Source organism: Pseudorca crassidens, chromosome 11 (assembly GCF_039906515.1).
Source record: "Pseudorca crassidens isolate mPseCra1 chromosome 11, mPseCra1.hap1, whole genome shotgun sequence".
Lineage (NCBI taxonomy): Eukaryota > Metazoa > Chordata > Mammalia > Artiodactyla > Delphinidae > Pseudorca > Pseudorca crassidens.
In genome coordinates, this window is record NC_090306.1 from 78,746,151 (window position 1) to 78,760,503 (window position 14,353).

Consider the following 14,353-nt stretch of genomic DNA (forward strand, 5'->3'; position numbering starts at 1 on the left):
CCCATCTTGTTCACTGCTGTATCCAGAAGACCTTGAACAGTGCTGAGTACATGGGAAGTCTCAATAAGTAATGTTGAATACATGAATTTCCTCAATAAATGATGTTAAATACAAAAAAAGAATTCCTAAGATCTCCGTCATCACCGTAAATGTCTATTGTCAAATGAATGTTCTTTCTCACATATATTATAAATAAATAATATCTTTCCTCTAAAAAAGGAAGTGAGGTACCAACAAGAATTCATTTATAAGAAAAACTTATAAGAAAATATGTATTGGAAAGTAGAGGAAAATAAATCTTTGAATTTTGCCAGGAGATAAATTTGAAATGGAAAACATCTGTGAGAATGACATTTGAAGTTCATCAGATTTTTATTTCTTACCCCTGGAAGTATACCTACTCTTGTTTTCTTTCTCTCTCGCCCTAGACAAGCTTTGGTTTTGTGAAGTCTTTTCCACATCTTCAAGGACTATGTCGACACTTCTGAGACTTTACCATCGTTGGATTTCATTTCTGTGCTCACAAAGGTAAAATCCGTATGGGAGATCTCAGCTTCTATGTGATAAATTCACCTACCTCTCAGGATAGTTGTTTATATCTCCTTAATCGTTGTTATTGTTGTTCCTGGGAAGGTTCCACCTGCACCCTCCCACAAGGGAACTATCCCTTTCCCCACCAATCAACATTTTCAGAAATAACTTGCAGAATCTGTTTCTCCATTGTCATCTCTCCTGTGTGGGTTTTATTAAGACAAAAATCTGCATGCATGGAAAAGCCCTTTTCAAGTCTGGTTTTCAAATGACTTCAATTTAAAGCTGTATTCATGGCAGTAGTTTGTGTAGGCTAATTACATGGTTCAGTTGTTCTTCTAACAAAAGTGCCAGGCTCTCTGAAAGGAACAAAATAAACCTTCAAATCCATTAACACCCTTAATAAGACTTCTGTGTATGAAAGGAGGAGAAAAGAGGAAAACTTGTACCCGTGGTCTGATAAATGCTATTTTTTTTCTTAAGTAGGTATTTGAACCTCTTCCCCTACTTTGAGCTTTTTAATTCAGTCCCTGTCTATGCTCATTTAGCAAGATTTAAATTGTTGCAATCTACTTAAAGAAACATAGATTGAGGTTTATCGAGCACTTACTAAGTACTTACGTGTGGGACTGATACCCTGTGCACAGTAATGTGCAGAATTAGACACACCCCCTGCTTTGGGGGAGTTTTCAGTCTAGTGGGGAAGAAATTAATCCAATGATGACACTAATGATTATATAATCAAATTGAGATCAATGCTTGGGAAAAAAGGAACATAGATATTATGAAGGAAAACTTCTAGGTTGGGGCAGATGGTGAAGTAGTTACAGACAGGAAATTCTTCCTGGGGCGATGATGCTTGAGGTGAGATATGAAGAAGAAGGACAGTTTAACAAGGCAAAACAAGCAAAAATTAGGTATAAAGTGGGGAGATCTTTCAGTGACCTTCGAAAGCAGATTAGAATAAGAAAAGCTTTGAAAAACAAGAGAAAGAATGTAAAGTGTTGGGAATTACCGAAAATCTCACACTCTCTCAATTCCTTTAGAGTCAGAAATTATCTTTTTTTTAGGACCATCACATGATACACATTTTTTGTTTTTGTTAATCAAAGGGGCAGAGCCCTTAGTAAGTTACATAATGGACATGAATATTTGGATGTGTATTGGTTCAAGGTCTGAAGTCCCCTTGGTTTTCTTGATAATTTCTTTACTCCATCAAAGGCTAGGACAACTGGTGGGCTTTGCTCCACTTGGCTCTATCCATCTCCTTGGATCAGTGCATTAGCCTGGTCATCCTCTTCTCATGGTAATGAGTGGAAGCACAAGAGAGCATAAACACCCATTATATTGGGTGTTTCATTTTGTGGCTCTTGCTTGGGACATAGAAGCTGGTGGCAAACATCCGGGAATATTCATCTAAAGGCTGACATCTTGCTTGGGAAATTAGCACCAAGATCTGGCATCCTAGAATTTATTTTTAATGTAGTTTTTAGTAAATAGTCTGGAGAAATATCAACTTCTCATCAAAACACGTAAGTTGTCTTAGTCTGCTCAGGCGGCTATAATGAAGTGCCACAGACTGCGTAGCTTATAAGCAACAGAAATCAATTTCTCACAGTTCTGGAGGGTGGAAGTCTGAGATCAGGGTAGTGCCCAGGTCATGTGAGGGCCCTCTTCCAGTCAAAGACCTCTTACTGTATCCTTTGCATAGCGGAAGGGGCTAGACAGCTGCCTGGAGCCTATTTTATAAGGGCATTAATCTCATTAATGGGGGCTCCACCTTTATGACCTAATCATCTCCTAAAGGGCCCACCTCCTAATACTGTCACATTGGGGGTTAGGATTCAACATGTGAATTTGAGGGGAACACACATATTCAGACTGTAGCGTAAGTGCACTTACAGCCTACTACAGCATAGACTCTTTGCTGAAAGTCAATAATAATACCCACATATGAATGCTTCCTGTTACATTACAGATGTGTAAAGATGGGCTATAAAAGTGTTTCCTAAATTTAAAAAGGCCTACATGAGTCAGGTTAATTTCAGTTACACCACAGGAACAAACTCCAAATCTCAGTGGCTTGGTTTCATATCTCACCTATGCTCTGCTCCTACTTTGTCCTCGCTCTGGGACCGCTGCTGAGGGAGCACCCACCACCTGGAATGTTACCAGTCTCAAGGGCAAAGACGTAAGAGACTGAGGCAGAGCTCTTACTGACTCTTCAAGTTTCTGGCATGTCTGTTCACATTTCATCGGCCTAAGAAAGTCACATGGCCAAGCTTACCCTCGGTGGAGTGGGCCTATATATTCCTCCCCAGGAAGGGGAACTAGATGAGCAGTGATAACAGTCTACCACGGTGTCTCACAAGAAGCTCACCAGTGGAAGATTGGGACGTTTGTTATCTACACAAAAGCCATCTGAGAAGTCGCTGAGAAGGAAGCTGAGGCTTGGAGAAGTTAAATCACTTGGCCAAGTTCACGTAGCCAGTGGGTTGTAGAGCTGCATTTCTAAGCCTGACTGTTTATGGTCTTCACAGCAGGCTCCTCATAATGGCCTTTCTCAAGCATCTCAAGGTGACCTGTGAGAAAACCTTCTGTTTATTTCCAAGCCCCCAGCTATCACCAACCCCCCAGGAAAAAATTAATTCACATTATCAGCTTTCAAATTACTTCTTCTTGAAGGCAAAACTTGACATTTCCCCCCATAGCGTTTTGTCTTCTGAGGTCCTATAGCAAAATATTTTTCTAGGTTTTTGTTATTTCTGCCTTTACTACTGTCACTTCCTTTACTGGCCTGTTAGGCTTGGTCTGCTGTCTCTACTCACTGCAGTTATAATGTTACCAGCAAGTGCGTCTTCCTTCTCCCATTCACCACATTATGACACTATTGGAAATTCCCTAATGGGACCCATTACTCATTATACTAATTAATAAACCTATCAAGGAGCACGTAGGCTTAGCAACGTGGTAGGCACTATGGATTCCTAAAGAGAGTGTCTGCCAGTAAGGAGCCAGAAACATTGGTGAAGCGAAAAGAATAACTGTCATTCCCGAGACAGACACTTAACTGAGATGTGCCCAGTTTGACCATTATACATATGAATGTATACATACGAATTGGCCACTTGCCTCATTTTAAAATAAGTTTGATATGGCTTACGAATGTGTAGTCATTATAGCAAGTTTAAGGCATTACGTAAGCATAATGAAGAAGGAACACAAGTGTTAGATTGGGTAAGACAAGCACATAAAACGCACGCTACGAAACTACATTTAGTAGAGGTGCCCCAAATTTGACTCTCTATTTTTAGAAGCTGGAAGGAGAATTCAGTATGTGGATATTTTTGAGGAAGATTTCGTGAAAGGTCAGATGTTGTCACTTTAATCACTTACTACGAACACAAGCTTGACATCAACAACATGAGCAGTGAAACCAAAGGAGGTGTTTGTTATCAGGTTCCATGCAGTGTGGTGTGTAGGCCTCAACAAAGCATAAGTGCAAGGGTGAATTAAATCAATATGTCCTAAATAGAACTTTCTTTATGGGCAAAAAAAAAAAAAAAAAGGCAACTTATTGAGGAGTTAACTGTTTATTATAGGGATATCGGGGGTTTTTTAAACAATGTTTATTTTGAAGATTACCTGTTACTATCCATGCAGTCATAGCTCCTACTTGATAATGGTGCCTCCTCCACTTTCCCTGTTCTAGTTGCTGATAAAAGTGAAGAGAAAGAGAAAGTCTGTCTGTGCTCTCTTTGCTTCCAATCATTCTCCTTCTGTCCTTCTCCTCTTGCAGTATTTCCAAGGAAGCCTGTGTCAGAGCCACCAGACCTACTGCCTGAATTACTCAGCTGCTGTCTTTTATCTTGAGAGTCTGAGGCAGAGAGGGGACTTCGGAATTTATTTAAAAGTAAAGTACCAGGTTCTTTTATATTTTTCCTGAGACTCTTTGGATATAACAGGTACTAGGGATTATTAGACCCAAATTAAATGGGAAAGAAGGAAAATAAATGATCAACCATACATTTTAACTACAAACCTGCTTTCCTTATAAAGACATCATCCTCTGCATACTTAGGATTTTAAATGGTGCACTTCTGGAAACACTGATCATCTAATGTCCCTCCTGAGATTTTGGCTGGAGCTTTACAGTGCTTTATTTGTTCATTGGTTTGTTTTTGGAAGGAATTGGTGAGAAAACTAGAGTAGGAACTGAGGCTTTGTTTGTTACTAGAGGTTTGGCTCTTGCAGGATTTGGCCCCAGCAAGGTCCTGTTGCACAAAAGCTGGGCGCACCATTTACCTTGTATTCTGTGTGAATGGTGCTTCCTGGAGGACGTCAGAGCACACAGTGTAAACACTGCCCCTGAAGTTGTCCAGCATGGTGGCTATGGGTCCCAAAGTGTTATTAGAACAAGGAATCTCTGCTAGGGACCTTCAGTGTTTGCTAATAAGCAAAACAAAAGAATTTTCCTTGCCTTCCCTACTTCCTTTAACCCCTTTTTGACATGTCTTTAGTCTGAACCGTACCTTTCAGCCTTTCAGTATTATGCCAGAGCCCTTTTCATGACCCAAGAAAATGGTCCAAGCCTTTACAGAAAACCAGCTCTTCCCTGCAGCTGCAGGAAGCACCTGCCAGAGCATCACCTCAGAGCTGTGGGAGGAATGGCCACCACACACAGTTTCCAACAACTTTGCTGTGAATTGGTGCATCTTTGCCATGGCCAGGATGTGCCGGGAAACCTGGGCGTGGCATGAATGATCTTGGAAAGAGACTTGGCTCTATTTTTGTAGCTTCATCCTTTCAATGTTTTCTTTGCTACTCAAACCAAAACCTGAAAGCTCATTAGATTTCCAGGGTATGAATAATCTTGTTGCAAAAGTTTTCCCTGGAAGCTTATGGATGAGACCCTCGCCAAGCCCCCAAACTAGGGAGAATCCAGGTTCATTCCTCTCCCTTCCATGCTAGGGCAGAGAATAATTTAACAAGGCTCAGACATTGTTTTCAAGTAACTGGAAAATCCTGTAACAACTGTGACACAGAAGTTTATATTTATATATAAAATATATACAGCATCCAAAGATATTTAGGGAAAGGAATAAGGGATGCACTGTTGTAATGATGGCATATGATACTTTTATAATGCATAATGTTTTGCCAAGTACTTTCTCAAACAACTCTTTTTTTTAATAAATTTATTTTATTTATTTATTTTTGGCTGTGTTAGGTTTGCGTTGCTGTGTGCAGACTTTCTCTAGTTGCAGCAAGCAGGGGCTACTCTTCATTGCAGTGTGCGTGCTTCTCATTGTGGTGGCTTCTCTTATTGCAGAGCACGGCTCTAGGTGCACGGGCTTCAGTAGTTGTGGCACGAGGGTTCAGTAGTTGTGGCTCACGGGCTCTAGAGAGCAGTCTCAGTAGTTGTGACACACGGGCTTCGTTGCTCCGTGGCATGTGGAATCTTCCTGGACCAGGGCTCAAACCCATGTCCCCTGCATTGGCAGGCAGATTCTTAACCACCACTCTCCAGGGAAGTCCCAATACCATACTGTTTAATGACTGTAGCTTTGTAGTATAGTCTGAAGTCAGGGAGTCTGGTTCCTCCAGCTCCATTTTCCTTTCTCAAGATTGCTTTGGCTATTTGGGGTCTTTTGTGTTTCCATACAAATTAATTTTTTTTCTAGTTCTGTGAAAAATACCATTGGTAATTTGTTAGGGATTGCATTGAATCTGTAGATTGCCTTGGGTAGTACAGTCATTTTGACAATATTGATTCTTCCAGTCCAAGAACACAGTATATCTTTCCATCTGTTTATGTCGTCTTTGATTTCTTTCATCAGCATCTTATAGTTTTTTGAGTACAGGCCTTTTGCCTCCTTAGGTAGGTTTATTCCTAGGTAGTTTATTCATTTTGTTGCAGTGGTAAATGAGAGTGTTTCCTTAATTTTTCTTTCAGATTTTTCATCATTTGTGTATAGGAATGCAAGAGATATCTGTGCATTAATTTTGTATCCTGCAACTTTACCAAATTCATTGATGAGCTCTGGTATTTTTCTGGTAGCGTCTTTAGGATTTTCTATGTATAGTATCTTGTCATCTGCAAACAGTGACAGTTTTACTTCTTTTCCAATTTGTATTCCTTTTATTTCTTTTTCTTCGCTGATTGCCATGGCTAGGATTTCCAAAACTATGTTGAATAATAGAGGTAAAGTGGACATCCTTGTCTTGTTTCTGATCTTAGAGGAAATGCTTTCAGTTTTTCACCATTGAGAATGATGTTTGCTGTGGGTTTGTCATACATGGCCTTTATTATGTTGAAGTAGGTTCCCTCTATGCCCACTTTCTGGAGAGTTTTTATCATAAACAGGAGCTGAATTTTATCGAAAGCTTTTTCTGCAACTATTGAGATGATCATAAAGTTTTTATTTAACAATTTGTTAATGCGGTGTGTCACGCTGATTGATTTGCAGATGTTAAAAAATCCTTGCAGCCCTGGGATAAATCCCACTTGACCATGATGTATGATTCTTTTAATGTATTGTTAGACTTGATTTCCTAGTATTTTGTTGAGGATTTTCATGTCTATGTTCATTAGTGATATTGGCCTGTAATTTTCTTTTTTTGTGATATCTTTGTCTGGTTTTGGTGTCAGAGTGATGGTGCCTTCATAGAATGAGTTTGGGAGTGTTCCTTCCTCTGCAGTTTTTTGGAATAGTTTCAGAAGGATAGGTGTTAACTCTTCTCTAAATGTCTGGTGAGCCATCCCATTTTTAATTTTCTAGTTTCTAGTTGTGCCCTTTTTTCCACTTAGAGAAGTTCCTTTAGCATTTGTTGTAAAACTGGTTTCGTGACGGTGAATTCTTTCTGCTTTTGCTTCTGTGTAAAGGTTTTGATTTCTCCGTCAGATCTGAACGAGAGCCTTGCTGGGTAGAGTATTCTTGGTTGTAGGTTTTTCCCTTTCATCACTTCGAATATATCATGCCACTCCCTTCTGGCCTTCAGAACTTCTGCTGAAAAATCAGCTGAAAGTCTTATGGGGATTCCCTTGTATTTATTTAATATTTTCTCTTTGTCTTTAATTTTTGTCAATTTGATTACTATGTTTCTTGGCATGTTCCTCCTTGGGTTTATCGTCTAAGGGACTCTGCACTTACTGGACTTGGGTGACTGTTTCCTTTCCAGTGTTAGGGAGGTTTTCAGCTATTATCTCTTCAAATATTTTCTCAGGTCCTTTCTCTCTCTCTCCTCCTCTGGGACCCCTATAATGCAGACATTGGTGTGTTTGACGTTGTCCCAGAAGTCTCTTAAATTGTCCTCATTTCTTTTCATTCTTTTTTATTCCGTTCTGCGGCAGTGATTCCCTCCACTCTGTCTTCCAGCTCATTGATTCATTCTTCTGCATCACTTATTCTGCTATTGATTCCTTCTGGTGTATTTTTTCATTTCAGTTATTGTATTCTTCAACTCTGTTTGGTTATTTTTTATATTTTCTAACTCTTTGCTAAAAACTTGTAACTTCTCACTTTATATATCCATTCTTTTCCCGAGTTCTTGTATCATCTTTATGGTCATTACACTGAACTCCTTTCTTGGGTAGATTGGCTATCTCCACTTTGCTTAGTTGTTCTTCTGGAGTTTTTATCTTCTTCCTTCGTCTGGAACAATGTATTCCTATGCCAGCTCATTGTGTTTAAATTTCTGTTTGTATTTTTATGTATGTAGTAGCTTAGTTACGTTTCTCAGTCTTGGATAAGTGATCCCCTGAAGGGGAAGTCCTATATGTGCCAACAGTACACTCCTCTCTCATCAGTCAAGGGCCAGGGACCAACTGGTCCCAGGTTAGGTTCTGACCTATGTTTGTGGACTTAGTTCTGCAGGCTGCAGGATCGTAGTTTCCTTGCTTCTGGTGTCTGACCCCTGACACTGCTCTAGCCGTTATGCAGGCTTCCTGGTGGGAGGGGCTGGTGGTTGGAGCTGGGTCTTTGCCCTCTGGTGGGCAGGGCTGTGTGAGGGGGTGTGGCTAGAGGTGACTGCGGGCTCAGGATGACTTTAGGCAGCCTGTCTACTGATGGCTGGGGCTGTGTTCCCACCTTGTTGGTTGTTTGGCCTGAGGCATCCCAGCACTGGAGCTAATAGCCTGTTGGATGGGGCCAAGTCTCAGTGCCAAGGACCCAAAATGTCTGCCTCCAGCCAGAGTTCACATAGGTCCCCGCTATGTCCACCACCAGCTTTTATGACTCCAGAGAGATCCATGGCCACCCCTGCCTCCCTAGGAGACCCTTTAATACCAGCAGGTAGGTCTGGCCCAGGCTCCTGTGTAGTCACTGCTTTGCCCTGGGACCTGGTGCACATGGGACCTTGTCTGCACCCTCCAAGAGTGGAATCTCTGTTTCCCCCAGTCCTGTGGAGCTTCTGCAATCAAGCCCTACTAGCCTTCAAAGCCATATGTTCTGCTGACGTAGGGCTCAGAGCTCTCACTCCTGTGGGAGAACTTCTCGATATAATTATTCTCCAATTTGTGGGTTGCCCACCCGGGCAGTATGGGATTTGATTATATCATGAGTGCACCCCTCCTACTGTCTCATGTTTTCTTTTTTATGTCTTTGGATGTAGAATCTTGTTTTGGTAGGTTCCAGTCCTTTTTATCAATGGTTGTTCAGCAGTTAGTTGTGATTTTAGTGTGCTCATAAGAGCAGGTGAGCTCAGTGTCCTTCTGCTCTGCCATCTTGTCTCCCTCTACTCCTTGGTCAGGTTTATTCCTAAGTATTTTTTTTTTGATGTGATATTAAAAAGGATTTTTTAACTTTCCCTTTCTGATATTTCATGTTAGTGTAAAGAAGTGCAACAGATTTCTGTGTGTTAGTCTTGTATCCTGCTACCTTGCTGAATTTGTTTATCAGTTCTAGTAGTTTTTGTGTGGAGTCTTTAGGGTTTTCTATGCATAGTATCATGTCATCTGCCGATAAGGACAGTTTTACCTCTTCCCTTCCAATTCAGATACCTTTTATTTCTTTTTCTTGTCTGGTTGCTGTGACTAGGACTTCCAGTACTATGTTAAATATAAGTGGTAAGAGTGGACATCCTTTTCTTGTTCCAAATTTTAATGGGAAGGTTTTCAGCTTTTCACTGTTGAGTATTATGTTGGCTGTGGGTTTGTCATAAATAGCTTTTATTATGTTGAGTTATGTACTTACTTTGGTAAGTGTTTTTATCATGAATACATGTTGATTTCATCAGATGCTTTTTCTGCATCTATTGAGATGATCATGTGGTTTTTGTCTTTTGTTGATGTGGTATATATCACATTGATTGATTTACATATGTTGAACCATCCTTGTAACCCTGAGATGAATCCAGCTTGATCATGGTGTATGATATTTTTTATGTGTTGTTGGATTTGGTTTGCTAATATTTTGTTGAGAATTTTTGTATCTGTATTCATCAAGATATTGGCCTGTAATTTTCTTTTTTGATAGTATCTTTTTCTGGTTTTGGTATCAGAGTGAGGGTGGCTTCATAGAATGAATTTGGGAGTGTTCCTCCTCTTCAGTCTTTTAGAAGAGTTTGAAAAGGATTGGTATAATTTCTTCTTTGTAGGTTTGGTAGAATTCCCCAGTGAACCCATTTGATCCCAGACTTTTGTTTGCAAGGAGTTTTTTAAATTACAGATTCTATTGCACTTCTAGTGATCAGTCTGTTCAATTTATTTATTTTTTCTTGATTCTGTTTTGGTGGGCTGTATGTTTCTAAAAACTTGTCCATTTCTTCTAGGTTGTGCAATTTGTTGGTATATATTTGTTCTTAGTATTCTCTTTTTTACTTATTCTCTCTCTTTTTTTTTTTTTTTTTTTTTTGTATTTCTGTGGTATCAGTTTTTCCTCTTTCACTTCTTATTTTGTTTATTTGGGTCCTCTCTTTTATTCTCTTTTTTTTTCCCCCCTGCATGGCTTTGTGGTCTCACTCATTGATGCCTTCTGTTTGCAGTGCCCTGTCAAAGCCTTGGTAGTACAGAGATAGACAAGGATAGCGAAATGTTTAAAAGCACAAGTTGTGGAGTGAGAACATCAGACACTCGAAGTCAGACAGAATCACTGACCCACCACTTATGGGCTGTGTGACTTTGGGCAGATTACCCAACCTGAGTCCAATTTAATGAATTATCCTACTTTTCCTCACTGATTTTTTTTTAATATTTATTTATTTATTTTTGGCCGCATTGGGTCTTTGTTGCTGCGTGCGGGCTTTCTCTAGTTGTGGGAAGCAGGGGCTACTCTTCATTGCAGTGTGGGCTTCTCATTCGGTGGCTTCTCTTGTTGCAGAGCATGGGCTCTAGGCATGCAGGCTCAGTAGTTGTGGCACGCAGGCTCAGTAGTTGTGGCTCACGGGCTCTAGAGCACAGGCTCAGTAGTTGTGGTGCACAGGCTTAGTTGCTCTGTGGCATGTGGGATCTTCCCAGACCAGGGCTCGAACCCGTGTCCCCTGCATTGGCAGGCAGATTCTTAACCACTGTACGACCAGGGAAGTCCTGTCTCTTTTCTTCTTGATGAGCCTGGTCAGAGGTTTGTCGATTTTGTTTACCCTTTCAAAAAAATCAGCTCTTGATTTTATTGATTTGTTTCTATTGTTTTTTTGATTTCTATTTTACTTACTTCCTCTCTGATCTTTATTATTTCCTTCCTTCTGCTGACTTTAGGCTTTGTTTGTTCTTCTTTTTCTAATTCTTTTAGGTGGTAAGTTAGGTCATTTGAGATTTATTTTATTTTTTGAAGAAGGCCTGTATCACTATGGACTTCCCTCATGGGACTGCTTTTGCTGCATCCCAGAGATTTTGTATAGTTGTGTTTTCATTGTCATTTGTCTCAAGATATTTTTTAATTTCCTCTTTGATTTCATTGTTGATCCATTGGTTTTTTAGTAGCCTGTTGTTTAGTCTCCATGTAATCATTTTTTTCTCGTTTCTCTTTCTGTGGTTGATTTCTGGTTTCATGCTGTTGTGGTCAGAAAAGATGCTTGAAATAATTTCTGTCCTCTTACATATAGTAAGGCTTGCTTTGTGTCCTAGCATGTTTCCTATTACTTGTTTTCTCTATTTAGGAGCTCCTATATTGGGTGCATATATGTTAACAAGTGTAATATCCTCTTTTTGTATTGATTTTTTTTTTTTTTTTTTTTTGGCACGGGCCTCTCACTGTTGGGGCCTCTCCCATTGCGGAGCACAGGCTCCGGTCGTGCAGGCCCAGCAGCCATGGCCCATGGGCCCAGCCGCTCCGCAGCATGTGGGATCCTCCCGGGCCAGGGCACGAACCCGTGTCCCCTGCATCGGCAGACGGACTCTCAACGACTGTGCCACCAGGGAAGCCCTGTATTGATTCTTTTATCATTTTATAGTGTCCTTCTTTATCTTTCTTTATGGCCTTTGTTTTAAAGTCTATTTTGTCTCATACAAGTACTGCTACTCCCACTTTCTTGTCATTTCCATTTTCATAAAACACCTTTTTCCATCTCCTCACTTTAAATCTGTGTATCCTTCGCCCTAAAGTGGGTCTCTTGTAGGCAGCATATTGTAGGCTCTTGTTTTATTATCTAATCTGCCACTCTTTTTTATTATCTAATCTGCCACTCTATGTGTTTAGATTGGAACATTTTGTCCATTGACACTTAAGGTAATTGTTGATAGATATGTATTTATGGCCATTTTAAACCTTATTTTTCAGTTGATTTTGTATTTCCTCTTTGTTCTTTTCTTTTTCTTTTTGTTTTTCCTCTTGTGGTTTGATGATTTTTGTGTTATGCTTGAGTTCTTTTGTTTTTGGTTTTTTTGAATCTGTTGTATGTTTTTGATTTTTTGTTGCCCTGTTTTACAAGTATGTTAACCCATTACTATATCTACTTGTATTAGATTCATAGTCATATAGGTTCAACCATATTCTGAAAAAAGTCTTCTAAAAAAGTCTACATTTTCTTACCCCTCCCCCCACATTTTATGATTTTGATGTCCTCTTTTATATCTTCATGTTTATCACTTTGCTTTTTATTGTAGTTATCATTGCTTTCACACACACACAAAATAATTGTAATCTATATACTGGCTTATTTAAGTGATTTATTTTCCAATTGTGACTTTCTTATTCCTGTAGATTCTTCTTTTCTATTTAGAGAAGACCTTTCAATATTTCTTTTAGGATAGTTTAGTATTGCTGTGTTCTTTTAGTTTTTGTTTCTTTTTGTTTTGTTAGTTTTGTTTGAGAAATTCTTTGTATCTCCTTCTATTCTAAATGATAATCTTGCTGGGTAGAATATCCTAGGTTGCAGGTTTTCCCCTTTCTGGACATTGAACATATCTTTCCACTCCCCTCTGGCCTACAACATTTTCTGTAGAGAAATCAGCTGAATGCCTTATGCGGGTTCCCTTTTAACTAACTCTGTTTTTCTCTTTAGAATCCTCTCTTTAACTTTTGCTATTTTAATTTTAATACATCTTCATATAAGTCTGTTTGTGTTCATCTTGTTTGGGACTTTCCTGTACTTGGATATCTGTTTCCTTCTTTAGTTTGGGAATTTTTCAGCCACAATTTCTTCAAATACATTTTTGATTCCCTTTTCTCTTCTCCTTCTGGAATCCCTATTATGTGTAGATTGGCTTGCTTTATATTATCCCATAAGTCTCGTATATAGCTTTCATTCTTTTACATTTGTCCTTTTGTCTGCTGTTCTGATTGCATGATTTCCATTATTCTAATTTCTAGATCACTTATTTGTTCCTCTGCATTGTTTAGTTTGCTATTTATTGCCTTTAGCTTGGCTTTTGTTTCTGCAAATGAGTTTTCTAAATTTAATTGGCTTCTCTTTATAGTTTATAGTTCCTTGTTACAGTAATCTTCATTCCTCTCAATATTCTTAATTTCTACAGTTTTCTTTTTATTACCTCCTTTTTGAACTTGGGATCTAGTATTATAGACTGGTCTGTTTTGTTGTTTGTTGGTCTTTCAGGGGATATCTCATGTTCTATAAATTGGGAGTGATTCCTCTGCTTTTTTTTTAATTTATTTTTTTTATACAGCAGATTCTTATTAGTTATACATTTTATACATATTGGTGTATATATATCAATTCCAGTCGCCCAATTCAGCACACCACCACCACCACCCACACATTCCCCCCTTGGTGTCCATACATTTGTTCTGTACATCTTTGTCTCAGCCTCTGCCCCGCAGCCCGGTACATCTGTACCATTTTTCTAGGTTCCACATATATCCGTTAATATACATTATTTGTTTTTCTCTTTCTAACGTACTTCACTCTGTATGACAGTCTCTACATCCATCCACGTCTCTACAAATGACTCAGTTCTGTTCCTTTTTATGACTTGAGTAATATTCCATTGTATATATGTACCACATCTTCTTTTTCCATTCGTCTGTCGATGGGCATTTGGGTTGCTTCCATGTCCTGGTGATTGTAATAGTGCTGAAATGAAGATTGGGGTGCATGTGTCTTTTTGAATTATGGTTTTCTCTGAGTATATGCCCAGTAGTGGGATTGCTATGTCATATGGTAATCGTATTTTTCGATTTTAAGGAACCTCCATACTGTTCTCCATAGTGCCTGTTATCAATTTACATTCCCACCAGCAGTACAAGAAGGTTCCCTTTTCTCCACACCCTCTCCAGCATCTGTTGTTTGTAGATTTTCTGATGATGCCCATTCTAACTGGTGTGAGGTGATACCGCATAGTAGTTTTGATTTGCATTTCTCTAATAATTAGTGATGTTGAGCAGCTTTTCATGTGCTTCTTGGCCATCTGTATGTCTTCTTTGGAGAA

The 14,353-nt window shown here is 39.3% G+C and overlaps 1 protein-coding gene across 1 annotated transcript in view; it reads left to right on the top strand.

Annotated features, from left to right (window-relative positions):
* Positions 1-14,353, top strand: part of PLEKHG7 (pleckstrin homology and RhoGEF domain containing G7) — an 82,582-nt gene that overhangs the window by 27,262 nt on the left and 40,967 nt on the right. The window contains 3 exon segments of the mRNA XM_067698710.1: positions 429-445; positions 447-528; positions 4,331-4,444. Coding sequence (XP_067554811.1) covers positions 429-445; positions 447-528; positions 4,331-4,444 — 213 coding nt within the window.